Source organism: Natrix helvetica (assembly GCF_964273705.1).
Source record: "Natrix helvetica genome assembly, chromosome: 1".
NCBI classification, from domain to species: Eukaryota; Metazoa; Chordata; class Lepidosauria; order Squamata; family Natricidae; genus Natrix; species Natrix helvetica.
The window spans coordinates 376,341,484-376,369,107 of record NC_138548.1 but is presented as its reverse complement, the minus strand read 5'-3'; the positions used below and the strand labels follow the sequence as shown (position 1 = coordinate 376,369,107).

General features: G+C 44.6%; 2 protein-coding genes across 6 annotated transcripts; one reads left to right on the top strand and one right to left on the bottom strand.

Annotated features, from left to right (window-relative positions):
• Nucleotides 1-398: 398 nt before the first annotated feature.
• On the bottom strand, nt 399-7,143 carry LOC309383813 (uncharacterized protein). 4 transcript variants are annotated; one of them, XM_081936751.1, is made up of 4 exons: nt 7,020-7,143; nt 5,166-5,218; nt 3,485-3,592; nt 399-2,017 (listed from the first exon to the last, which is right to left on the bottom strand). In XM_081936751.1, the coding sequence occupies exons 3-4, from the start codon at nt 3,516-3,518 to the stop codon at nt 1,266-1,268; spliced, it is 786 nt and encodes a 261-aa protein (XP_081792877.1). In that variant the 5' UTR covers nt 3,519-3,592; nt 5,166-5,218; nt 7,020-7,143; the 3' UTR covers nt 399-1,265. The 4 variants fall into 4 exon arrangements, with proteins under 4 accessions (XP_081792877.1, XP_081792876.1, XP_081792875.1 ...); XM_081936750.1 differs by lacking the exon at nt 7,020-7,143 and adding an exon at nt 5,651-5,670; XM_081936749.1 differs by lacking the exon at nt 7,020-7,143 and adding an exon at nt 5,864-5,910 and having other exon boundaries at nt 400-2,017; nt 3,485-3,594.
• LOC309383786 (zinc finger protein with KRAB and SCAN domains 5-like) lies at nt 5,831-27,109 on the top strand. 2 transcript variants are annotated; one of them, XM_081936683.1, is made up of 6 exons: nt 5,831-5,966; nt 20,279-20,877; nt 21,261-21,378; nt 24,445-24,527; nt 24,664-24,790; nt 26,093-27,109. In XM_081936683.1, exons 2-6 carry the CDS (start codon nt 20,437-20,439, stop codon nt 26,674-26,676), a joined length of 1,353 nt encoding a protein of 450 aa, XP_081792809.1. In that variant the 5' UTR covers nt 5,831-5,966; nt 20,279-20,436; the 3' UTR covers nt 26,677-27,109. The 2 variants fall into 2 exon arrangements, with proteins under 2 accessions (XP_081792809.1, XP_081792808.1); XM_081936682.1 differs by lacking the exon at nt 5,831-5,966 and adding an exon at nt 7,306-7,432.
• Nucleotides 27,110-27,624: the final 515 nt, after the last annotated feature.

The window sequence follows — 27,624 nt, the reverse complement described above, 5'->3', positions numbered from 1 at the left end:
TTCCCAAAGTAGCAAGGTGGGTGATTTTACTAATGCCCCCTCTAAAAAATAAACACAGACACACCCTGCAACCCCTCTGAGGCCAAGACAGCAGTTCGTTATAGGTATTCAACTTACAACCACAACGGAGTCCAAAATTTCTGATGCTAATCAAGGCAGTTGTTAAGTTTCACTTCATTTAACGACCTTTTTTTGCCAGTTAGCAAAAGGCTGTAGTTGTTACATGAACTGTGAGGCCGTTAAGCGAAGTTGGCTTTCCCCACTGACTTTGCATATCAGAAACTGGCTGGGAAGGTTAAAAAAATGGTGATAGCATGACGCGTGTGGGTGTAACCATCATAAATACATGCCAGTTGCCCGGATTTCGATCACATGACCATGGGGATGCAACCGTGGTGTGAAAACCGGTCCCAAGTCACTTTTTTCAGTTCCGTTGTAACTTTCAATGGACACTGAACAAATGGTTGTAAGTTGAAGACTGCCTATACAATCGTCCTCCTCCAGCTCTCCAGTCTCTTTGGCAGAGGTCATTCCACTTTCAAAATAACTTGGTCGGCTTTCGACAGTTGTTTCTAACTTTATTTTATATTTCACAGTTATTTCAAGACAAAAAAAAAAAAAAAAAAAGAACAGTGTCTAAGCAGTTGAATTTTAATCATGTGACCTGGTCGCAATGGCCGTAAATGGGAAAAACGGTCCGGTCACTTTTTTTCAGGACTTCGAGCAGTCACAAAACGAACTGTTGTAAGACGAGGACTACCTGTAGGAGCTCTTCGACACAAAGACCATTTGCCATTAACCCAAAGCCTTCTCGAAGATTTCACCCAAAGATTTCAAGTCGCGCCCTTCTGGTGGGGGGAGGGGGGTTGTTTTGGTTTCCCGTACAAGGTTATCCTGTACAAGGTTACAAGGTGTCTCTCTCTTCCTTCGGAGGGCTTCCCCCTTTTCAGAGCAGGTGTCAAACCCCAAAATGGGGTTTGCCATATTTGGGGGAGGGCCCCCAGCACAGGAGTTGGTTGATGGTGGGAAGAACGTCCCAAAGGCCATTGGACCGGCGAGCATTGGAGGCTGCAAGCGATGCCGACAAACAGCTGATTCTGACTGACTGCAAGCCAGCTGATGATCAGCTGATCATTGCCCAGCTTATAGTTAGTCGGAATCAGCTGTTCGGCTTAATAAACCATTGGGAACCCAGAGCGAATCGCGTCCTGATTTTGGTTTAGGTCCGGAGCTTGGACCTTTGAGAGCAGGCTTCGCCCTCAAAACTAGACCAAGTTGATCACTCGGCTTTCGCAATCGAGGCATTTATAGGGTTGGTCCCCCGTGTAGCGATTTCGGTAGGCAGGAAGGTTATCGCTGACCACGAAACTTTTCCCGCACTCCGCGCAGATGTAGGCCTGCTCCCCTGGGTGATCCCGCTGGTGCCTATCAAGGCTGCCCTTACGACTGTAGCTCCTCCCGCAGTTCATGCACTTGAAGGGTTTCTCCCCCGTGTGGGTTCTCTGATGTGTGGTCAGGATCGACTTCAGGCTGAAATATTTGCCGCATTCCAGGCACTGATAGGGCTTCTCCCCCGTGTGGGTTCTCTTGTGCCTCTTGAGGCTCCCACTCCGATTGAAGCGTATCCCACACTCGGTACATTTGTACGGTTTCTCCCCCGTGTGGGTTCTTTGATGCGCAGTCAGAGTCCCGCTGTCGCTGAAGCTCTTTCCGCACTCGGTACATCGATACGGCTTCTCCCCCGTGTGGGTCACCCGGTGCCGGTTGAAGTCGGATTTATATTTGCATATCTTTCCGCACACGGGACACTGGATCCTCCACTTCCCTTGGTGACCCTCCTGCGGGACCAGGAGATCGTGGATGTCGGCATCCTGAAAGGTGGAAGGTTTATTTTCGTTCTTTGATGATTTGGGAGGCTCTTTTGGATTTAGGAAGGCCTCATTTCCTGCTTCAGGGCTGGTTGTTTCTGATGACTCCATAGAGCATTCTTCGTAACTTTCAGTGTCCTGCCAATCACCTGGGGAAAGGGAAGGGGAAAGAGAAGATAAAAGGGTACGGAAGGGAACAGAAAAAAGGAAGGGAAGGGAAAAGAGAAGGAAAGACAAGAAATGAAGGGAAGGGTACAGAAGAGGAGTAGGGAAGGGTAGAGAAGAGAGAAAAAATGAAGGGAAGGGAAGGAAAGAGAAGAGAAAAAATGAAGGGAAGGGAAAGGAAGGGAAGAGGGGAAGGGAAGGGAAGAGAAAAAATGAAGGGAAGGTTTAGAAGAGGGGAAGGGAAGGGAAGAAATGAAGGGAAGGGTAGAGAAGAGGGGAAGAGAAGGGAAGAGAAGCGAAAAAGGGGAAGGGTAGAGAGAAAATGAAGGGAAGGGAAGGAAAGAGAAGAGAAAAAATGAAGGGAAGGGAAAGGAAGGGAAGAGGGGAAGGGAAGGGAAGAGAAAAAATGAAGGGAAGGTAGAGAAGAGGGGAAGGGAAGGGAAGAGAAGAAATGAAGGGAAGGGTAGAAAAGAGGGGAAGGGAAGGGAAGCAAAAAAAAGGAAGGGAAGGATAGAGAGAAAATGAAGGGAAGGGAATTGTGGGGAAAGGGGGGGAGGACAGGGCAGAGGGAGAGGGGAGGGGAGAAAGGAAGGAGAGAGAGAGAAAGTTAAAAGTTTATCTTTAACATTCCCTCCCACTCTCAGCGAAAATCTAGGTTTATCTCCCAACTTAATTTCAACATGTTTGCAGTCTATTTCTCATATCACTGTACAGGTAGTCCTTGACTTACCATAGTTCATTTAGTGCCTGTTCCAAGTTACAAACGGCACTGAAAAAAACAGGACTTTTGACTGTTTTTCACACTTACGACCGTTGCAGCATCCCTGTGGCCACACGATCAGAATTCAGATGCTTTGGCAACTGTCTCATATTTATGACGGTTGCATTGTCCTGGGGAGATGTGATCTGCTTTTGTGACCTTCTGACAAGCCAAGTCAATGGGGGGAATCCAGATTCCCTTAACAACCATGTGACCAACTTAACAAATGCAATGATTTACTTATCAATCATGGCAAGAAAATTTGTAAAATGGGGTAAAGCTCACAACAAATGTTTCACTTAGCAACACAAATTTTGGGCTCAATTGTGGTCGTTACTCAAGGACTACCTGTATTGGAATGTTTAAACTAGAAGCAATCAGTCCAGGTTCATCAACAAAGATCTGGGGCATTTTTATCCCTTTTTTCATCTAATTGTCGATATCAGGGTTTCTCAATCTTGGCAACTTTTAAGATACGCGGACTTTAACTTCCAGAATTGCCAGATGCTGTTTGACCGCCTGCTGACTGGAAAATTCTGACAGTTCCCCATGCTGGCTGGGGAATTCTGGGAGTTGAAGTCCACACATCTTAAAGTCACCAAAGTGGAGAAACACTGCTCTCTATGCCGCACAAGGACAAGCAGGAGTTCATCACTTCAGCCTCCAACAGTCGTGCAAGAAGCATCCTTACCCACAGAAGAGACAGTTTCATTGCTCTCCAACATGACTTCCTTCCGTTGGGCCCTCTGGCTTTGATTTTGGAGAACAGCCAACTTCTTTAGCTTCTAAGATCACCAGCCTCTAAAAAGAGGGGAAACATCAGTTATCTCCTCTATATTACCGTATTGGTCCAGGACATCCCTCTGACTCAGCCTATCTTAGAATTTTTCTAGGCAGGTGGATGCATTTCCAAGCAAGTCTCTAGTTCAATCACTAGACCTACCAAACATTTTTATATAAGGGCTGATAGCCTTCCATTTAACTTCCCAGCTTTCCATTTTTTAAATTAATAGGATGTTCATAACATCAAATTGAGATGTCTGTTGAGCTTCTCAGTCATCCAGGTTGTGGTTGTCCCAAAGATGCTTTTTCGAGAGGCAAATGGACTTTCTGGTTTTTCTTTGAAAGATCTTCAATGAAAAACCAGAAAGTCCTCTTGCCCCTTGAAAAAGCATCTTTGGGACAACCACAACCTGGATGACTGAGAAGCTCCACAGACATCTCAATTTGATGTTATGAACATCCTGTTAAAAAGCACCTTTGGGACGAACAAATTGAGATTACTGGGAATCAAAGGAAAAGTCTCTAATCAGGATATCATCTGCTGACATCATGATATCCACCATCTGTGGATATCATCTATGGACACCATTTTTCATAGTTATGAATTCCGCAGCATCCCCATGTTCACAAGATTTACATTCAGATGCATGACAACTGACTCACATTTATCATGGTTTGCAGTGCTCCGGGGTCATGTGATTACCTTTTGCGACCATCTGACAAGCAAAGTCAATGGGGAAGCCAGATTCACTTAACAACCATGTTACTAATTGTCAGTGTATAAGAACTTATAAACTGGAATAGCCATAACAACAGGTCAGCCAATGGGAACTGTTTGGTGACTGAGACACAGGATTTGTTTTGAGCCATGTGAGAAGACTTGGAGCCTGGGTGTGGCTTAGCTTAACTGTTCTGTGTATATAAGAGATCATTTGTACTTGCACCACTCTGGTTCTGGATTCCTTGCTTCTTGTCCTTGTTACATCTTCTCTCTACCATGTTGCAAGAGCTGCATGGGTATTGTATACTTGCATCATGCTTTATATTGTTGTATATAAAGAAGTTTCTTCTATAAAGGAATCCTGCTGAATTATGTGTGCTAGCTGGATTGCTACAAACTCTTTACAATTGCGTTACTAATTTAACAACTGCAGTAATTCATTTACATGGCAAGAAAGGTGGTAAAATGGGGCAAAACTCATTTAACAAATTTCTCACTTAACAACCTAAATTTTGAGCTCAATTGTGGTCGTAAGGTGAGGACTACTTGTACTTGGGAGGGAAATTTTAAATGTTACTGAAGGTTAGGAAAATAACACATCCTAACAGTAAGAGCAATTCTTCGATGGAACCCATTGCCTAGTTTGTCAACTTTAGCAACTTGAAACTATGTGGATTTCAACTCCCAGAATTCTAAATGTCCATTTTAGCTTCAATTGTCTTATTTAATTTCTAAGAGGGTTGAGAGGCTTCCCTTTGCTATTTTCAAGCAGAATGGAGACACCTACATATTGGGTGTGCTTTAATCTGGATTTCTATGTTACACAGGCCCCAACTTTACCTTGCAGGGATAAAATAGTTATTGTTACCTTTGCATGGAGGCCTTTCTTCAAAACTGCAAGATCAATAAAATGCAAGGGTCCTATAGGAAGAAAAAAAAACAGTTATTCTAAAATAAATTATTCTGAAATAAGCCTATAGAATTCTCTCGCTCCTTGTTCATTCCAAAGTGAAATCGGAAACAATACTATAAATGCTGCCACAAGCGGGCTCAACTGAGGTCGTAAGTCGAGGACTACCTATATGTATGAGTATACACGTGCATGCATACACGTGAGCATATACATTCGCACGTGCGTGCACACACACACACATTAAGGTAATAGAATTAATCTTTTAATCTTCTGATTTAATCTTCCCATTTACTCTGCTGATCGCCCCGATTTGCAACTGCATGCGTTACCTACGGTATATAATAATGGCAGAAGAAGCTGGGGGAGGGGGGGAGAGACCCTTCTATTTACATCCCACCCCCAACCCCCCAAAACAGATTTCGCTTCCAGCCCATCTTGACCTCACTTGCTGAATGGATCCATTCATTGTTTTCGTCTTTCCCCAATTTTATCCCCCACCCCACCCCCCGCGCCACCTACCCTTCCGTCCCGCTAGGCCTCTCACCGGCCCTTTTTTCTAGCAACACCAAAACAGGTGTGCGGGTTCTTCTCTTCCCCCGCTATGCCCATTTCCTGCCTCTCTAGGAATCCGCGCGCATCTTTTAAATCGTTACAGCGGTTCTCCATCGTCACCCTCCGTTATGTCCTCCAGCTGCAGATTCGTTCTTTCTGCGCTCTCTTTGCCATCTGGGCTAATCAGAATAGTAGCGATCAAAGGTCTGGTGGTTTTTTCCCCCTTTTAAATTATTTAACGGAATAACAAGAGTTGGAAGAGGCCTTGGAGGTCTTCTAGTCCAACCCCCTGCTTGCTCATGCATGAAACCCCTATGCAGGTAGTGCTCGAGTTACCACCCCAATTCTGAGCCCAAAATGTTATGTTGCTAAGTGAAACGTAGGTTTAAGTGAGGTTTGCCCCGTTTTATGACTTTTTTCACCATGATTGTGAAATGAAGCATTCCATTTTGTGAAGTGAGTAACCCGGTTGTTAAGTGAACCTGGCTTCCCCCATCAACTTTTGATGGTCAGAAGGTCGCAAAAGGGGATCACGGGACCCCTCCAGGACCCTGCGACCATCATAAAATATGAGTCATTTGGCAAGCATTTGAATTTTGATCTCGCGACCGAGGGAATGCTGCAACCATCATAAATATAGATTTTGATCTTGTGGCTGTGAGAATGCCGCAGCCGTTGTTCAGTATGAAAAACGATCGTAAGTCGCTTTTTCAGTGCCAACATAACTTGGAACGGTCACTAAATGAACTATTGTAAGCCGAGGGCTACCTATGCCATTTCAGACAAATGGTTGTCCATTTCACTCCTCTGCAGTTGGAAGGGACAAAATAGAAATGGTACACTTTTGCAAAGACTTCAAGTCTTCTAATGCTTGCAAAGGTAACAGAGTACCAGGTAATCCTCAATTTATGACTGTTGGAAGAAATGTCCTTCTGGGTTCAGTTCCAAGTGGGGATAAAGACACTGGAGACATTAGTTGCTTCTGTTTCCATCCTTTGTTTTTTTGATAAAATATAAATGCATTTATAACAGCAGTAAAAAAAAAAAAACAAGTTGCTTCTTGATTTCTTTTGTTTGTTTATTTTTAATATCTATCTATCTATCATCTATCAATCATCTATCTAATATATTAATAAATATCTTAAACATATTTCTTTTTTTACTTTAAATTTGATTGTTTTTAGTTTGCCAAAACTTTGTCTGTCGCTTGATTGACAGGGACCCCAAAAGCGAGCAGCGGATTTGCGCAAATCTCACCTTGTCGCTTTGCAAATGCCGTACGAACGCCCTTAACCCTTCGCCTTCGCTGCCATTGCAACGAAAAGGACGGCGAAGCTCTTTCCTATCCGTTGCCCGGAAAGAAAAGACCAAAAAAAGGCTCCTTGCCCCCACCCCCCCCCAAAAAAAGAAGCCCGACGTGGGCTGTTTGCGGTCCAGGATGATGGGAACTGCAGTCTTTTCGGCCCGCTGGCCAAAAGCCTCGCTTGCTAGGGAGCGCGGCGCCAGGTTCAAGCGAGAGAGTTTCGCTTCCTAGAGAGGCCCTTCCCCCCTCCCGTTGGAGGCGGAAATGGGAATGGGGTTCAGTCATTTCCGGCCCCCTCTTTAGCTGGAGGAAAAAGACCGTTCGCGTTGGGCACGTGCGGCGTCGTTGGGGGCTCCCCCGCGGGACGGTAGGTGGGCGAAGGGGGGGGCGGGGATGGCTCTGGAGAGAAGCTGGGGTTGCGGGGGGTGCGGGCGAAGGATCGGTGCAGGTGGGGGGAGGAGGACCAACCGCCGCGAACCCTACTTGCGGTAGTATCACCTAGTGGTTATGGAGCCAGAATCTCTCTGTCTTCTTCGTCTTCCTGGCGTTCAGCATCTCCTCCTATGGCTGGGCTCTGCATTCCGGTGGCCCAAGAGAATAAGAATAGGGATACAGAATAGAAAATGGAACAGAGATAGGAATAGAGATAAGGATAGGATAGGATAGAATTCAATTCAAATTAATTCTTTACTGGCCAAGTGTTTGCCACCAAAACCTGTTTTTCCTTCTTATCTCTGCTATATTTACAAAGACATGCTCATTTATGTTTTAATTAATAAACTCTGATTAATGTGTGTGTGTGTATATATAGATATGTATAGATATGTATATACATCATATGTGTATATGCGTATATATATGTTTGAGAGGGGACATCAGAATTTCATTTTTCAATGTGTGCCAGTGTGATCACAGGAAAAAAAGTGACAACAAAGACTATCTTATCTTATTTGAAACATTAGACTGCAAAACGCTCAAAATTCTCAGATTTTGCAGCGATCCAATCAGCACACAAGTAAATAATTTTCAGGGTTCATTTATAGAAGAAACCTCTTTATATACAAGAATAGAATAGATAGAATAGAATTCTTTATTGGCCAAGTGTGATTGGACACAAGGAATTGGTCCTTGGTGCATATGCGCTCAGTGGGCATAAAAAGACAAGATGCATTCCTCACGAATCATAAGGTGCAACACTTAATGATAGTCGTAGGGTGCAAATAAGCAATCAGGAAACAATATCAATAGGAATAGGAAGAGAATATAGAAAATAGAATAGGGATAGAATAGAAATAGAGATAGAATAGAATGGGATGGAATAGGAAGAGAATATAGAATAGAAAATAGGACCGGGATAGAATAAAATAGAGATGGGATGGAATAGGATGGAATAGAATTCTTTATTGGCCAAGGGTGATTGGACGCACAAGGAATTTGTCTCCGGTGCACAAGCTCACAGTGTACATCTAAACAGCAAGTCATTGGTCATAAATCATAGTTACAGTCATTAATTGTAAGTTACTAACAATTACAACAATAATCTACCGGATCTAAGTCCTGTGTTTTGAATGCTGCAAAACGAAGGGAAGCGGCAGGTCAGGGGTTTGGAGGTAAAGAAGGTTTTTTGCTGCTCCTCTACTTCACCCCTACTTCAAGGGAGGGCAATAGATGGTGCAGTAGGCGGCTGATCTGGCTAGGATAACCTGCAGAGACCCATACAAATACATTTAAATAAATATGCAAGCCCTTCCTTGAGCTAGGCCAGAAAGCTTTCCAGAATTTCTCTTTAGGGATCTGCCTTGGCTTTGAGTTTGTTTGGCAGTCTTAAAGTTTCAAAGGAAGAAATATGGCGGAGATGAGAAGGAAAAAAAGTTTTTGGTGGCAATCGGCATGTTGCGGAGATCCATGCAAATAAATTTAACAAATAATTACAGCAAATAAATACTTATGTCCTTCCTTGGGCTAGACCAAAAAGCTTCCCAGCTTTTCTCTTTAGCGATCTGCTCTTGCTTTGAGTTTATTTTTCAGCGTAATGTTACAGATGAACATGTGTTTTGTAAATGTGGTGGAGATGAGAAGGAAAAACAGGTTTTGATGGCAATCAGGGTGTTTCAAAGGACCTGTACAAATACATTTAACTAATAAATACACATGTCTTTCCTTCAGCTACACCAGAAAACTCTCCAGCGTTTCTCTTTTAGCTTTGGCTTTGAGTTTGTTTGGCAGTTTAGTGTTTCAAATGGGATAAGATAACCTTTATTGCCATTTTTTCTGTGAGCAGGTTGGCACACATTGAAAAATGAAATTCTGATGCCCGCTCTCAAAAGAATATATGAATATATTCATTCGTAGATTTTCACGGGTATACGTATGCAGGTCTTGGCATATTTGGGTCTACGTATGCAGTATCTTGGCGACGTTTCGATGAGGTCAGGCTCGTCATCTTCAGGTGGTGCCTTTGGTTTCGTGCTTGTGCGAGCAAAGCATGATCGGAGTTGCTGTTTTTTCTATAAATATAGGTGGGTGGGTGTGGAATGTTGGCTTTGTTGCTTTAAACAGATTGGTTGGCTGTGTTGTCACATCTTGATTGGTTGATGGAATTGATGTTTGGTGAGGGTGATTGGTGAGGGTGCCCTGTGTTGTTCTGGGTCCTGTGTTGGTTTTTGTGGTTGGGACTCGTTTATTGACTAGGGCTAGTTTCCAGATGTCTGGTAGGCGGGAGGTATCATCACGTTTAGTCATGTTGTGGGGGTATTTCTCTATTTTGGAATATTATATATAATAATAATTATAATATTATAATTATGAAAGCTATCGAAATAGAGAAAGGGCTGTGCGACCCTCCCGGGCTCCATTTTTTCTGGCAGAGGGTTACGGGAGGCTGTCGGAGCTGAAAATGGTTGCAAGATTTGATAGCTTATTAGTAATCTTGACTATCAATAAGTGTTGTATCTTATGATTCTTGATGAATTTTTTTTTTAATGTACACTGAAAGCATATGCACCAAAGACAAATTCCTTGTATGTCCAAATATTCTCTTCTGCTCTGTTCTGTTCTATTCTTCTTCTTTTTTTTTTTAAACAAAGTTTTATTGGTTTTTTTAGGAAATAAAAAAGGAAAGGGGTAATGGAAAGGTTACAAATTTTGGCAGTTGCAGTGTGCAGCAGGTGTCCCCTCCCTCCATACTCATAGTAAACATTTACACAAAGTTCAGTACTAAATAGCAATATATAGTCAGCATATAAATTCAGTTAATAATTTCAATCAATTTATGTCAAGCAGATTTCTTACTCATTTTTGTGATCTGAGTTTTCTCGGTATTGCCCCTTCTCCCCCCACCAGCAGAGCTCCTCCCGTGTCCTGTGTGTCTGTTGCGAGATCATCTGGTTTATCTAGGAGTACTTTATTTTTTTCCATAAAGGCCTGCGCCTCTATGGGTGTATTAATTCTAACTCTTGTGTCCTCCCAGAATATTAACATACCTTCAGGCATCAGCCATCTGAACCACATCCCCTTCTGGTAAAGTTTCTTCGCTAATTGCGAATAATTTTTCCTTTTCTCCCTCACTTTCTTGGGGATCTGTTTCAGGATGGTTATTTCCCTGTCTTGGTATTTCAAAGCTTGCCCCCTTTGTGCACTCAGAATTTCATCTCTTGTGGTTTTTCTGAGAAATTTAATGTGTACCTCCCTGGGTACATTGTGTGTTCTAGCATATGCTGAGTTCCCTCTATAAACCAGATCTAGTTCCCATCCCATCTGTTGCTTCTCTTTCTGAGTGTATTCAGCCAAAATGCTTGTCATAATGTCCCTTATGTCTTCATCATTTGTCTCTACCACATTTTGAAATCTAAGATAAAAGGACATTCTCTCAAATTCTGTTTTCATCTGTTGGGTCTCAAGTTCTTTGTTCCCTTTCTGCACCCCTTCCATTGTTCTGTTCTATTCTTGTATATAAAGAAGTTTCTTCTATAAATGAATGCTGTGAATTGTTTACTTGTGTGCTGGTTGGATCGCTGCAAAATCTGACAGTTTTGAGTGTTTTGCAGTCTAGTGTTTCAAAAATTCTGATGTCCGCTCTCAAACATATATATGCACATAAATATAAATATGATGTGTGTGTGTGTATACACACACCATGTATGTATGTATATATGTATATACGGTTTTGTTGTATTCGGGTCTTTTCCCGTGTAAGATTGAGATTGTCTTGGCAACGTTTCGGCAAGATCTCACTTGCCATCTTCAGGCTGCTGTCTGCTGTCACATTTTAAGCCTAGCCGACAAATATATATATATTTGTGTTACAACCCCTGGTATGCCCAAATATGGGAGGGAACTCACTACTCCCCCTTTCTGTCTATCGACTCATTGCAGGAGACCATCCAGGCAGAAAACCATATTTTTAATGTTGCCTTTTTATATTTGTGTTGTATTTGTGCTGATAAATAAATAATTTGGGCATACCAGGGGTTGTAACACAAATACATACCTATTTCCGTGGCTCAGCTGATAAGGAGGAGAGCCTGTGGCTTAGTGGCTAATAGATCTGCCTAATATGTAATACAGCCCAGGTTCGAATCCCAATAAGGGTATGGCTAGCTGATGAGAACTAAATAGCTTGAAATAGATCTATACTAGTCTCCCTTTATTTATTTATCAGAACAAATACAACACAAATTTATGTATGTATATATGTATGTATGTATGTATTTGTGTTACAACCCCTGGTATGCCCAAATGTGGGAGGGAGCTCACTCCTCCCTCTTTCTGTCCTTCGGCTCATCACAGAAAACCATCCAGGCAGAAACCCATATTTTTATTTTTAATGTTGCCTTTTTATATTTATGTTGTATTTGTGCTGATAAATAAATAAAGGGAGACTAGTATGGATCCATTTCAAACTGTTTAGCTCTCATCAGCTAGCCATACCCTTACTGGGATTTGAACCTGGGATGTGTTACATATTAGGCAGATTTGTTAGCCACTACACCACAGGCTCTCCTCCTTTTATCAGCTAAGCCAAGGAAATAGGTATGTATTTGTGTTACAACTCCTGGTATGCCCAAATATGGGAGGGAGCTCACTCTTCAGAAAACCATCCAGGCAGAAACCCATATTTTTATTTTTAATGTTGCGTTTTCTGTGATGAGCCGAAGGACAGAAAGAGGGAGGAGTGAGCTCCCTCCCATATTTGGGCTTACCAGGGGTTGTAACACAAATACATACCTATTTCCCTGGCTTAGCTGATAAAAGGAGGAGAGCCTGTGGTGTATATATGATACACAAACACACGCACAGACATATATATTAATCACAGATTATTAATGATTAATTAAAACAAATTAGCATATGTTTGTAAATATGGCGGAGATGAGGAAAATCAGGTTTTGGTGACAATTGGGATGTTACCGAGGCCCGTTTCCTTCGGCTAGGCCAGAAAACTTACCAGCTTTTCTCTTTAGGGATCTGCCTTGGTTTTTGTCTGTGCATAAGAAATTAGGAGCTGGCATGGCCATAACAACAAGTCAGCCAATGGGAACTGTCTGGTGAGTAAGAAACAGGATCTGTTGCCAGCCACGGGAGACAGCTTGGAGCCTGGGCGGGGCTTAGCTTAACTGGTCTGTATATAAGAGTTAGTTTGTCCTTGGATTATAGATTCTCTTCTTCTGGATTCTGAGTTCTGGTTGTATTGGTTCTGGCTTCTGCTGCATGAGTATTGTATACATGCATCATGCTTTATATTATTGTATATAGAGAAGTTTCTTCTATAAAGGAATGCTGTGAATTATTTACTCGTGTGCTGGTTGGATCGCTGCAAAATCTGACACTGTTTAGCAGTCTAGTGTTTCAAATAAGAGGAGATAACCTTCATTGTCACTTTTTTTCTGTGATCACACTGGCACACATTGAAAAATAAAATTCTGATGGCCGCTCTCAAACATATATGCACATACACATACTTATACATATGGGGTGTGTGTGTATACACACAACAGTATATACATATATAGAGACACACACACATATATTAATCAAAAATGATTGATTAAAACACAAATGAGCATATGTTTGTAAATATTGCAGCAATGAGAAGGAAAAACAGGTTTTGATGGCAATCGGGGTGTTTCAGAGGCCTGTACAAATACATTTAATAAATAAATACCTTTCCTTCAGCTAGGGCAGAACACTTCCCAGCATTTCTCTTTAGGGATCTGCCTTGGTTTCGAGAATGTTTAGTGTTTCAAATGGGATAAGATAACCTTTATTGCCACTTTTTCTGTGAGCAGGCTGGCACATATTGAAAAATGAAATTCTGATGCCCGCTCTCAAAAGAAAGTGTGTGTGTGTGTGTGTGATACATACACACATACATACACATATATGCACATACATATACACACACACACATTAATCACAGATGATTAATGATTCATTAAACCACAAATGAGCATGCATTTGTTAATATAGCGGAGATGAGAAGAAAAAACAGGGGCAATGGGTTATTGCAGGAGAAGCCGCAGTGCATGTTGAGTTCAGCATGGTAAGAATGAAGCCTTGCCAGACTTAGAACCCACATTTGCATAACTATTAGATGCAGCCTGTGAAGGGAAGAGCCTGGAGGAATCTGCCCTTTGTCCTTTCCCTGCATAGCGGAGATTCCAAGCTTCTTTGTCCCTTTGCTCCCTGGAAAAAGAGCCCCTCCTTCCCCTGGGCTGCAATCCACCACAGAGAGACTATGTGAGCAAGAGATTGGCACGGAGGGAGGCTTGTGACTCCCAGGCAGCCCTCGACTCACAACCGTTCATTTAGTGACCAAAGTTACAGCAGCGCTGGGAAAGGACTTACGAGCTTTGCTGCATCCCCGTGCTCACGTGATTTATAGTTGCAGGGTCCCTGGGTCATGTGATCCCCTTTTCTGTCCTCCTGACGAGCAAAATCAATAGGGAAACCTGATTCACTTAACCGTGTTACCAAATGAACACCTGCAATGATTTGCCTAACAAACGCAGCAAGAAAAATTGTAAAATGGGAGTAAAACTCACTTAACAAATGTTTCACTTAGTGACATACATTTTGGGCTCAATTGTCACAAATTGAGGACTGCCTGCAGGGGATTTCTTCCCTAATTTTATCCACGTGGCAGCCCAGTGAGGTGGGTCAGAGAGATGGCGATAAACCAGCGTGAAGATGGCAAAAGAGAGCCATGGTCTATGGGGACTCAGCTAGCAACTTCCTAATCCAACACTTAAATTACAGCAACTGATTTTCACATGTGCTTATGATGAGTAGCTAAATTTTATATGGAACTGGCAGAGCAAGATCTTACCACCAAATGTGAATAATACCATATTTTTAGGAGTATGAGACACACCGGAGTATAAGACGCACCAAGATTTTGAAGAGGTACATTTTAAAAAAGGTTTTTGCACTCTGCAGACTTCCCAAACCCTCTGCGCATCTCATTTTTGTTGAAAAACGAGGCATGCAAAGAGTTTGAGGCATGCAATGTGCTCCTATGTGTGGTAAAACCAATCAAAAAATGGGCCATTTTTTGCAAAAACTGGCTTCTTTTTTTCCAAAAAACAGGCCAGGCATAGGCTTTGGGAGGCTTGTAGAATGCTCGGGGGGGGGGGGGAGAAAAAAACGGCCCGTTTTTTGCTCGTTTTTACCCTCCCCAGCCCCCAGGAGCACTTTTTGTGAAGGGGGTGAGGTTTCAGGAGGCCAAAAATGCTGTATTCATTGTATAAGACAAACCAAGATTTTCACCCTCTTTTTACGGGGAAAAAAGGTGCATCTTATACTCTGAAAAACACGGTAGATAAAAAAACCTATCACCAAATGTGAATTTGAAGATTGCAGAATGTGTGACTTGATGACTGGCAAAATAATTGGCAACTTTCCCAAAGGTGCTTTTTGAAAAGGCAACTAGCCTTCGTTTCCCTTCTCATCCAAGAAGCTTCTTCATGCGCCTTGGATGAGCAGCGAAATGCCTTCAAGGATAAACAAAATCAGAATAGAGCTGGAAGAGACCTTGGAGGTCGTCTAGTCCAGTTCCCTGCTTGAGCAGGAGATCCTATACCAGCGATGGCGAACCTTTTTTGGCTCCCGTGCCAAAAGCGGGGGGAGCACAGGGGGATTATCCGCATGCGTGCCACACCCATAATGCTATGCGCATAATACCCCCCCTGCTTTTGGCACTGTTTTTTCGCCCTGCCCAAGCGCCAGAGGCTTTCTAGGAGTCTGGGGAGAGCGAAAATAGCCTCCCCCCCCCCTCTAGATGCCCTCCGGAGGCATCAGGAGCTTCTTTAAAGCCTCCGGAGGGCGAAAAACGGACCTACCGGAAGTTTGGGAGTGGTGACTTCTGGTTTTTCCATAAGGGCGATTTTTGCCCTCGGCGCCCTTCAAGAGGCTTCCCTGAAGGCTCCAGAGGACGAAAAACGGTCCTAGGAGCAAACCAGAAGTCCATTCCTAAATTTCCGGTTTGCCCGTAGGGGCGGTTTTTCGCACTCTGGAGGCTTCAAGGAAGCCTCCGGAGGGTGAAAAACGGCCTCAAAAGGAGGCTGAAGTCAGCTGGCCAGCACACGCCTTGCATGCCCTTAAAAATGGCTCTGCGTGCCACAGGTTCGCCATCACGGTCCTATACTATTTCAGTCAAATGACTATCCAGTCTTCTGTTAAAAGCCTCCAGTGATGGAGTATCTACAATGTCTGAAGGCAAAGCTGTTCCACTGATTAATTGTCCTAACTATTAGGAAGTTTCTCCTTAATTCCAGGTTGCTTCTCTCTTTGATTAGTTTCCATCCCTTGTTTCTTGTCCTGCTTTGGAAAATAAATTGAGGATCTCCTTTTGTGGCAGCATCTCAAATAACTGAAATACTGCTATGTGAGGGTGATTTAATAGCTGAACAGCTGTTTAATGCTGTAATACTGAAATGATGCAATGATGAGGAATGAGTCAACAGGGTTATTTGAGTGTTACCTCTTTAAGAGGCTGTATTATAAGAGACGCCCTGTGAGGGTGTATCTCCCTCTTCATGTATTCTTCCCTGCTGTAGCTGCTGATTGATTGTTTGACCTTTAATAATAATAATAATAATAATAATAAATTTGAATTTATTAGCCGCTCCCTTTCCAGGCAGGACTCGGGGCGGCGTACAATGGGCATATAGAACATAGAAACATGTATACAAACACATAAACATACAAAAATACAGAGACACACATGCACGGAGGAGGTAACCAATTACAACATTTAGACAGTTAAAATCCCCATTAAAATACCCAATTGTAAAAAACCCAATGTACAATTAAAATTTAAAATTTAAAAAGACAGTCAGGAGGAGTGAGAAAAAATTACGGTTGAGCCAGGCCAGATAATTGAAAGAGGTAGGTCTTCAGCTGTACACGGAAGGAGCGGAGATCGGAAGTGATCCTGATGTCACGGGGGAGGTCATTCCACAGGGCTGGGCCCATCACAGAGAAGGCTCTGCTCCTGGGTGTCGCCCCCCGACACTGTTTGGTGGACGGCACCCGGAGAAGTCCCTCTCTGTGTGAACAAATTGGTCGTAGGGATGTGTGGGGCAGGATGCGATCCTGCATGTAACTAGGCCCTGTGCCATGAAGCGCTTTAAAGATCATAATCAAAACCTTGAAACGCACTCGGTAGACCACAGGAAGCCAGTGCAGCTCGCGCAGGAGAGGTGTTACCGGGGAGTATCTAGTCCTCCCCTTAATCACCCGCGCGGCCGCGTTCTGGACCAACTGCAGTCTCCGAGTGCATCTCAAGGGAAGCCCCATGTAGAGAGCATTGCAGTAGTCCAGGCGAGACGTCACTAGCGCATGGGTGACTGTGCGTAGGGCATCCCGGTCCAATAAGGGGCGCAATTGGCGCATCAGGCGGACCTGATGGAACGCCCCCCTTGCCACGGCTGTTACATGGTCATCCATGGACAGCCGGGCATCTAGGAGGACGCCCAAATTGCGCACCTGTTCCATGGGGGCTAGTTGCACGCCCCCAATGGCCAGGGATGGAAGCACCTGGTTGAACCGGGAGGCCGGAAGCCACAGCCACTCCATCTTGGAAGGGTTGAGTTTTAGTCGGTTGCCATCCATCCAGACCCGTACGGCCTCCAAACACCAGGACATCATTTCGACGGCCTCATTGGGGTGGTTCGGGGTGGAAATGTATAGCTGAGTATCATCAGCATACAGATGATATCCCACCCCAAAACCACGGATGATCTCGCCCAGCGGTTTCATGTATGTGTTGAACAGGAGAGGCGAGAGCACCGATCCCTGTGGCACTCCACATGTGAGTGGCCTCCGGGTCGATCTCTGTTCCCCTGCCAACACACGTTGCGTCCGGTCCGAGAGGTAGGAGCCAAACCACCGTAAAACGGTGCCCCTGACTCCCAACCCCTCTAGCCGGTGCAACAGGATACCATGGTCGATGGTATCGAACGCCGCCGAGAGATCTAATAGGACCAGGATAGAGGAACAACCCCTATCTCTGGCCCTCCAGAGATCATCAACCAATGCGACCAAGGCCGTCTCGGTGCTGTGCCCGGGACGGAAGCCGGACTGGCGCGGGTCTAGATAATCATTTTCCTCCAGGTGACGTGGGAACTGCTGTACCACCACACTCTCTACAACCTTCGCTAAGAAAGGAAGGTTGGAGACTGGACGATAATTAACTAGGTCCGTTGGGTCCAGGGAAGGCTTCTTGAGCAGGGGCCTCACCACCGCCTCTTTCAAGGCGGCCGGTAGAGACCCCTCACCCAACGAGGCGTTCACTAGGCCCAGGAGCCAGTCGCGCGTAACCTCCCAGGATGCCAGTACAAGCCAGGAGGGACACGGGTCCAATAAACATGTGGTGGGTCGCAGACGTCCACGCAACCTGTCCAAATCCTCGATGGCAACCGAGTCAAACTCCTCCCAAAGCGGTCCCTCAAGACTCGCCACGGGCGTCTCTACTGAACTACTGAAAGGGGCCCATCCCATCCGGATTTGAGCGACTTTGTCCTGTAGATATTTCCCAAACTCCTCTGCTCTGCCCTGTAAAGGGGCTTCCCGCGGTCTCTCAAACAAGAGGGAGCGAGTCACCCGAAACAGGGCGGCAGGGCGGTTATCTGCGGACGCAATAAGAGCGGCGCAATGTTGACGTTTGGCCGCTCTTAATGCCACGAGGTACGTCCTCAAATAGGCTCGTGCCTGTGCTCGGTCGAATTCGGAACGGGAGGATCTCCAACGACTCTCTAGGCGTCTCTTGTGGCGTTTCATCACCCTTAGCTCCTCGGTAAACCAAGGGGCCAGGGTGGTTCGTCGCCGCAGGAGAGGCCGCAAAGGCGCCACCCGGTCTAGGGCCCCGGCAGTCGCACTATTCCATGCGTCTACCAGGTCCTCCACTCGGGGGCGGGTCAGGTCCACAGGAGGTGGCCCAAGCTCCGTCTGGAACCTATCTGGTTCCATCAGGCGCTTGGGGCGGAACCATCTAATACCTTCCAGTTCCGCCTCCTCGCGGCGGGGGGTAGCACCAGGGAAGTCCAGCCGGAGAAGTGAGTGATCCGACCATGACAGGGGAATAATAGTAGGATCCCCTATTCCCAGATCACTCATCCACTGGCCAGAGACAAAGACAAGGTCCAGCGTGTGGCCTCCCTCGTGAGTAGGGCCCTGAATTAACTGGGTCAGGTCCATGGCTGTCATGGAAGCCATGAACTCCCGAACCCCCTCAGACGCTTCTCCCATCGACGGCAGATTAAAATCCCCCATCACTAAAAGTTTGGGGGTCTCAACCGCCACCGATGAGATCAGCTCGAGGAGTTCAGGCAGGGCCGCTGACGTATAGCGAGGAGCCAGGTATACTATCAGCAGGCCCAACTGCCTCCCTTTGCCTAGTACGCGCATGTATATTCTTTTGTAGAGATAAACCACTAATAATTATTACAAACTTGTGTACTGTTATTGCTCCTGGATTGTCTCAAGTTATCACACTGTGCTCACTCACATGCTATCATGTCCCCCCTAATCCTTCTTTTCTCTAGACTAGCCAAAATCAAATCCTGTAACCGTTCTTGATATGATTTTGTCTCCAGGCCTTTGATTATCTTAGTTCCTCTTCTTTGCACTTTTTCCAAAGTCTCAACATCTTTTTTGTAATGTAACTAAAACTGAATGCAGTGTTTCAGATGTGTAGTGTGTGTGTGTGTGTGTGTGTGTGTGTGTGTGTGTGTACTTCACATGATTTTGTTTCAGTGCCTCTGATAAATATAACTAAGGACTGGGATAGCCGCACAGAGAAAAAAGTAGATATTAACAAGAGTTGGAAGGGACCTTGCAGGTCATGTAATCCAACCCCCCACCCAGCAGACCCTGCATCATTTTTGAGAGATGGCAGCCCACTCTTCTTGAAAGCTTCGGGTGCTTTGGAAAGTAGCTTGACCTCCTCCTCTCTGTGGCAGCCCCTCAAATATTGGAAGGCTGCTATCATGTCTCCCCTGGTCCTTCTCTTCATTAGGCTAGCCATGCCCAATTTCTGCAACCATTCATTGTATGTTTTAGCCTCCAGTCCCCTAATCACCTTGGTTGCTTTTCTCTGCACGTTTTCTACAGATTCAACATCTTTTTGTAGTGTGGTGACCAAAACTGGGTGCAGTACTCTAGGTGTGGTCTTACTAAGGCTTTATAGAGTGGTATTAGTACCTCCCTTCATCTTGATTGTAGCCTCCTGTTAAGGCAACCTAGGATTGCATTTTGGGGGGGGGGGTGCCACCACACACTATTGGCTCATATTTAATTGGTTGTCCACTAAGATTCCAAGATCCCTCTCACAGTTACTGCCATTAAGCCTGGTTTCACCCAGTCTAGAGGAGTACTTTTGGTTTTTCTTGCCTAAGTGTAAGACTTTACTTTTCTCTACATTGAATTTCATTTTGTTAGATCGGGCCCTTGACCTGGATGACTGAGACTATCCATAGTCAGTTGGGGGCCGATGACTGCTTCTGTTGTGAAGAGTGTGGCATTGTTTGTCTCTGGTTATTTTATGGTTTTTATTTGGGGAATCTGGGACCTGTAGCTCTCATTTATTCGTTCATTCAAATGTGACTATCAGCCAAGCAAAGTATGTGAGCTGCGCTTTGTACAAGAAATCTTGTTTATTACCTGTTGTATTGCCTCTGATCTGTCTCACTCTCCACTGTCTCCTTATTTTCAGAGAGATACTAACATCGGTTTATGGCTGCCTTGTAATTTAATCCTTGACTTCCTGAGTGGTGCCATCACTCCGACTCCCCCCCCCCCCAAAAAAGAGACCAACTTACTTTCAGTTCAATTATAGCCATTCAGACATTGCCGGAAGAAAGCCATTGAGCCATGTTTCGAATCTTATTGGAGACGGTGCTGACCCAAGGATCGAAGGAGGAAGCTGTGGATGCGGTGGGGGGCCTCGACATCCCCGAGGCTCGCAGCCCTGGGGAACCCTGGGAAAAAAATCTCAACAAAATCCCGAGGGAAGAGAAAGGTAACTCCTACGTCCAGCGCCAACACTTCAGGCAGTTCCGCTATCGTAAGTGCGCCGGGCCCCGAGGGGTTTACAGCCAGCTTCACGATCTGTGTTGCCAGTGGCTGAAGCCAGGAGAGTATACGAAAGCGGAGATCCTAGATCTGGTGATCTTAGAACAGTTCTTGACTATCCTGCCTCCCGACATGAAGAGCTGGATCAGAGAATGTGGAGCTGAGACCTGTTCCCAGGCGGTGGCCCTGGCCGAAGGCTTCCTCCTGAGCCAAGCAGAGGACAAGAAGCCGAAAATCCAGGTGAGGGCAGCCTTTTGGTGGTACTTTCAAGGTCCGTGAAGTGATTTGAGTCACCTTCCAACTCGAGAAGGTTTCACGTTACATCTTAGGCATGTGGCTCATTGGAGGATCTTGATCAGCATTTATTAGGAGGAGATCTGGAGAACCTCTGGATGCTGTTGCCAAAGAGCTACGCTGGGGAGGAATACAGGCTATACACCCCCCCTCCCCTCGATAACTTAAAACTTTTCTTCCTGCTTGTTCCAAGGGGATGAGAATGCATGGTTCTCCCCAAACCTCTTCCAGCTGCACAGTTTTTGGGAGGGGGGGGGAGATCCTTAAAAGCGAGGTCTTATCTGCTCTCCTGTTCCCACCTTGTATGGATCTCTGGTACTGCTTTGCAGGGCCTGTTTGTGGATGCTTCTAACGATTTCCCCACAATTAAGAAGGAGACTCCCTCAGACGCAGGACAGAGACAGTTCTTCAAGCAGATCTTAGAGAATGAAGATGCCGTATTGCAGGGTAAGAAATCAAGGGATAGATAGATAGATTGTCTTGGTCTTCCATCTCTCTGGGCCGAGAGATAGCTTCTGGATTACCAGACGGGGATAGCCCTGGTGGATTTCAGATGTTTGGTTAAAAAAAAAAAGTTTAAAAGATGCAGAACCTTGAGGGGGTCCTTGGTGCTCTTTGAGCTTGGTTATTTTCTGGCAGACATTTAAAAAAGTTAGAACAACAGAGTTGGAAGGGACCTCGGAGGTCTTCAAGTCCAACCTCATGCTTAGGCAGGACACCCTACACCACTTCAGACAAATGGTTGTCCAATCTCTTCTTTAAAACCTTGAGTGTTGGAGCATTCACAACCTCTGAAGCAAGCTGTTCCAATGATTAATTGTTCTCAGTGTTAGGCAATCTCTCCTTCGTTCTAGGTTGCTTCTCTCTTTGTTTAGTTCCATCTGTTGCTTCTTGTCCTGCTCCCTCAGGTGCTTTGGAGAATAGCTTGACTCCCTCTTCTTTGTGGCAGCCCCTGAGATATTAGAAGACTGCTATCATGTCACTCCTAATTCTTCTTTTCATTAAACTAGACATTTCAATTCCAGCAACCATTCTTTATATGTTTTAGCCTCCAGCCCCCAATCATCTTCGTTGCTCTTCGCTAACTAACTAACTAACTAACTAAATAAATAAATAAATAAATAAATAAATAAATAAATAAATAAATAAATAAATAAATAAATAAATAAATAAATAAATAGCATCAGTGCTAGGACTAGGCTATCAGTGCTCCTAGGATTAGCACTGATGATGTTTCCTAATTAGGGTAATGAAATGTCTGCAAGAAAACAACCAACCATGGACAGCACCAAGGACTCCTCATTTCAACCCTGAGCTTACAAATATTCTCCTTTATTAGATGGCAGAGCCTTTTAAACTCATAGGTCTGTTCTTCTCCACCTTGGCAACTTTTAAGATTATGTGGACTTAAAGTGAGACATAGCAGGCTGAGGAATCCTGGGAGTCAAAGTTCTCTTAAAGTTGCCAAGGCTGAGACATGCCGTCATAAATAATGGATCAAGAATGTCTGCCAAGGGGAAGGAGTCAAACAATTCAAGATGGTGGCCAAGATCGCACAAGGAAACCCTTAGCCCCCTTTTTATGTGTGCAAAATTGAGGCAAACCAGCCTTTGGAAGGGTGGGCGTGTGTTAGCAAGACAGAAACATTGAAGGAAGGTGCGCTCATGGAGGCAACCTTGAAATCCTCGGTTCTCATCACAATTGCTATGGCCATACAACTGAAGCGTTTCTTTCTGTGAAGACAACAATTCTTCCCTGAGAATAGCAACAGTAGAAAGAACACAGAACATAGAACAATAAGAATTGGAAGAGAGTAGAGTATAGAGTAGAACAGAACAGGACAGGACATTGGAGGTCTTCTAGTCAATCTCCTACTGAAGCAGGAGTTCCTATACTTCTCCAGACAAATGGGTCTCTTTTTGAAAGCCTCCAGTGACCAAGCACCCACAACTTCTGGAGGCAAGTGGTTCCACTGATTACAGTATTTTTCAGAGTATAAGACACACTTACCCCCCACTCCCAAAAGTAGGTGGACATTCGGGTGTGTCTTACGGCAAACAGGCTGTTTCAGCTTCAGCACAGCCTAATTAGCACAAGCAGCTGATTGTAGGTTGGATTGGCCTCCCGACCATCAGCTGTTTCAGGCTGCAGGGATTGCCATTGCCTATTGCCGCCTCGGCATCCCATTTTTGGCCTCTGCGCGCCCTGTTTTCCGCCCATTCTGATCCCCGCCGGAAAACGGGACGCGCAGAGGCGGAAATAGGCTGTGGCAATCCCTGCAGCCGGAAATAGCTGATCGGGAGGCCGATCCAACTGACAATCAGCTGCTTGTGCTAATCAGGCTATGCTGAAACTGAAATGGGCTGTTTGCTGTAAGGAGGCAAATTGCTGGGAGGCAGAGGCAGGTTTTTTTTCTTGTTTTCCTCCCCAAAAGCTAGGTGTGTTTTATACTTTGGAGCGTCTTATACTCCGAAAAATGTGGTAATTGTGCTCACCGTCAGGAAATTTCTCCTTAGTTCTAGGTTGCTCCTCTCCTTGAAAGGCGGGGAAGTAACTTGAGGTTTGCTCATTATTCATGCTTACATCATTTATTACCGACATACATATGTATAGCTGTATCATTTTCTTCTCCTTTCTGGAAATGTATAAATACGATTGCCTCCTTTTGTCTGAAGGGACCCTTCCTGCCATTTTCTGAAGGGATTTCCTCCAAGCTGCATTGAATATATACTAAATGCAGTGAGCCTTGATTGTGGAAACCATCTTGAGATGATTGATACCTCCCTGTGCAGAAGCCCCTGCTAGTCACATCTCTACGATAAGAGACATTTCTCCTTAGCAGGTTTTACAGTTAATTGTAAAAAATAAAAAATATTGCACACCTATTTTGTTCAGTAGAAATAAGGCACAGGTAGTGCTTGACTTAACAACGGTTTGTTTCGTGGCCTTTCAAAGTTACCACGGCACTGAAAATAGTGACTTACGACCATTGGTCACATTTCCATTTGGATGCTCGACAGCTGACTCACATTTATGACAGTGGCAGGGTCCTCCGAGTCATGTGATCCCCTTTTGTGACCTTCTGACAAGCAAAGTTCGTGGGGGAAACCCGATTAACAACCGTGTGACTGACTTAGCAACTGCATCAATTCACTTAACAAACGCGGCTAGGAAAGTGGTAAAACGGGGCAAAACTCACTTAGCAAATTTCTCACTTAGCAACCTAAAGGTTGTGGTCATTAAGTTGAGAGAGATACCTCCTGTATCTGGAAGCTGTAAAGGAAATACAATGTAGGAGCCTAGTCTGGCAGTAAAATCGGATAGTACAAATCTCTTTTCAGTCCAGATACAAATTTCCCAATTGCTTAAAATGCGAATCCAATCTCCTGAGCTGTGTGAATCCAAGAAAAACAAAAGGCTTTGTAGTGTCTCCAGACTGGGTCTTGTCCCAATTGGCCTGATTCATGTTCAAATGAAACCACCACTTCCCACTACGTGTTTGTCCATTTACAGGCAATGAGAAATCTTTGATGAGGCCTCGGAATATGTCTACTCTTGTTTCTAGAGTGGGATCTGCTTCAGCTGAGCCAGCTATGGTAAGAATAAAGGGGTTGGGGGGGGGGACCAAAATGGGACAGCCACTGCACATTTTCCTGGGTGGGCATTGACCCCTTTCTCCCTCCCTCCCTTTTCTTTTCCTTCTCCTCCCTCTTTTCCTTTTTTCTTCTCCAGGTTCCGCTGTCTTTTGAGGACGTGGCTGTGTATTTCACCGAAGAAGAGTGTCCTTTGTTGAATGCAAGCCAGGTGGCCCTGCAACTGGAGGTCATGGTGGAGAACTACCAAAACCTGACCTCTATAGGTGAGTCCCCCATGTGATGCCCCAACAGGCGAACCCATAAGGTGTTTTTTTCAAGGCCATTGTAACTTTGAACGGTTACTAAATGAATTGTTGAAAAGCTTCACTCCCTCTTATTTGTGGCAACCCCTGAGATATTGGAACACTGCTATCATGTCACTCCTAGTGTCAGTGTTCCAAATATCATGCAGAATTAAATCATTGTCCAAGGCAAAGTTATTCTTAAACCTCCAATTTAATAAGACAGACATGTTGGCATTATGCTATGAAATTTCAACTCTAATGTACATCCTATGGGTTTACCCAGTTGAAAGTTCATGATCTTATCCCCACACCCCATAATTCATCACATGTTCCAATCATCATCTTCCACGCTGGCATCTACACCCCTCTGCTTCCGGTCAGGTGTCGAGGTGCAGAGACAAAAGATGACCTTGAGCTTCTAAGAAGAATCACAACAATACATTCCACAATCCTACTCCTTTCTATTCCTCCCTCCCAACTACTACACTAATGAAACATATAGGAAATTATAAGAAAGTGTGGCAGGCCAAAGATCCTAAAAGGAACATAACTACAGGCCTGACACCTAGTCCTTCTCTTCATTAAACTAAACATTTCAATTCCAGCCATTGTTACTTGTTTTAGCCTCCAATCCCCTAATCACCTTTGTTGCTCTTTTCTGCACTCTTTCTAGAGTCTCCACATCTTTTTTACATCGTGGCGACCAAAACTGGATGCAGTATTCCAAGTGTGGCCTTACCAAGGCCTTATAAAGTGGAATTAACACTTCACGCGATCTTGATTCTATCCCTCTGTAGAACTGTGTTGGCTTTTTTGGCAGCTGCTGCCCACTGCTGGCTCATGTTTAAATGGTTGTCCACTAGGACTCCAACATCCCTCTCACAGTTACCACTACCCTGTTTCCCCGAAAATAAGACCCCAACCGGAAAATAAGCCCTAGCATGATTCTTTTTCAGGATGCTCGTAATATAAGCCCTATCCCAAAAATAAGTCCCAGTTAAGATTGTCAGTGAGACAGACGCATTTAGTACCATATTCCCCCCCCCAAATAAGACCTAACTGGAAAATAAGCCCTAATGCTTCTTTTGGAGCAAAAATTAATAAGACCCAGTCTTATTTTCAGGGAAACATGTTATTGAGTGAGGTTCCACCTGTGCTATACCTGTGCATTTGGTTTTTCTTGCCTAAATGTAGTATCTTACCTATCTCTCACCAAAAGCTTTTTTTTTTCATTTGATCCTTTTCCCCCCCATATTTTCTCTTGCCTTTCTCTTGTTCTAGGGAGGGAGGCATGGTGGAATGAGGATGAGGATGAATCACAAAGAGTGTCCTTAAAAAGATCCAGATCCATCCAGGAGGGACTGCAGAGCGAGGGAACGGAGGAGCGGGTCAAGGTCATGAGATGGGACGAATTCTCTCTTTCGGAACGTCATCCTATCCAAGGTGCAACGGCCCCCCCTCCAAGATATCCGGGGAACAACGCACCTTTGGCGCCCCCAAGCGGGAACGTTTGCAAAACAATCCAAGCAAAACCGAGCACGCGAAACATCTTTGATGCTAAGACAGTGGATTCTCCTGAAACGCCCGCCCAAGGGCAGTTGGCTCAGAAACCCAGAATGAATACATGTGCCATCTGTGGGAAAAGCTTCGCTTATAGGTCTCTCCTGCACGAACACGAACGAATCCATGCCAAGGAGAAGCCCTTTAAATGCAATGAATGCGGCATCAGCTTCAGTCAAATGGCAACCCTGACCTCTCACAAACGCATCCACACAGGGGAGAAACCCTATCAATGCATGGCATGCGGAAAGAGTTTTAGCCATAGCATCACTCTCCATTCTCATCGAAGGAGCCACAAAATTTAAATGTGCCGAAGCGGCAAAGGCCGCCGCATTCAAAATCCAAAGCCTTCCCAAACAGCAAAATTTTGTGCAGGGCAGAAACTGATGGTTATGTTTGTCATGGAAAGTACCTCAAGCTTTAGGTACAGACTCTTACAAATCTCTATAAATACACCCCCCCCTTTTTTTTTTTTTTGGCAGCTGCCTGAAATATTGATTTGGATTCTTCTTTTTCCCTGCCCCAACATGATTTTTCCGGAGTTCTATTTAGCTAGTTTTATTGTTGAGAAAGAGAGAGATGGGATTTTATTTAATGATTAATCTTAAATGCTTTTATATCTGGTTTTTTCCCTACTACTGTAAGCCACCCAGAGACAATTCGAGGTGGTGAGATGAGACGGGCAGCATTTACATTTAAACACTAACTGAAAGAATAAATAAATGAACTAGAATCCCAGCTAGTGAATTCATTTCAATCTATGTCTATGGGGATTCTCAGTCATCCAGATCATGGTTGTCCCAAAGGTGCTTTTTCAAGAGGCAACTGGACTTTCTGGTTTTTCTTTGAAGACGTTTCGCTTCTCAACCAAGAAGCTTCTTCAACTCTGACTGGATAGTGGGGAATGGAAAGATTTATACTCCTTGCAGACGGCTGGTCATTTGCATTCATAATGTGAATCTAGTCTAGACACAAACTGAGCAACATGATACATGCAATACAATGCAGTGAGCCATGCGCCGATCTGTACGTTGGGGAAACAAAACAACCACTTCATTAACACATGCCACGACATAGGAGAACAAACCCATTAGGGCAAGATTCAGTAGTCTATCTATATTAAAAGACAAAGACCACTCTCTTGAAGAGAGCAAAGTCCACATTTTGGACAGAAAGGACCACTGGTTTGAAAGAGGAGTCAAAGAGGTCATCTATGTCAAAATTGAACAGCCCTCTCTCAACAGAGGGGGGAG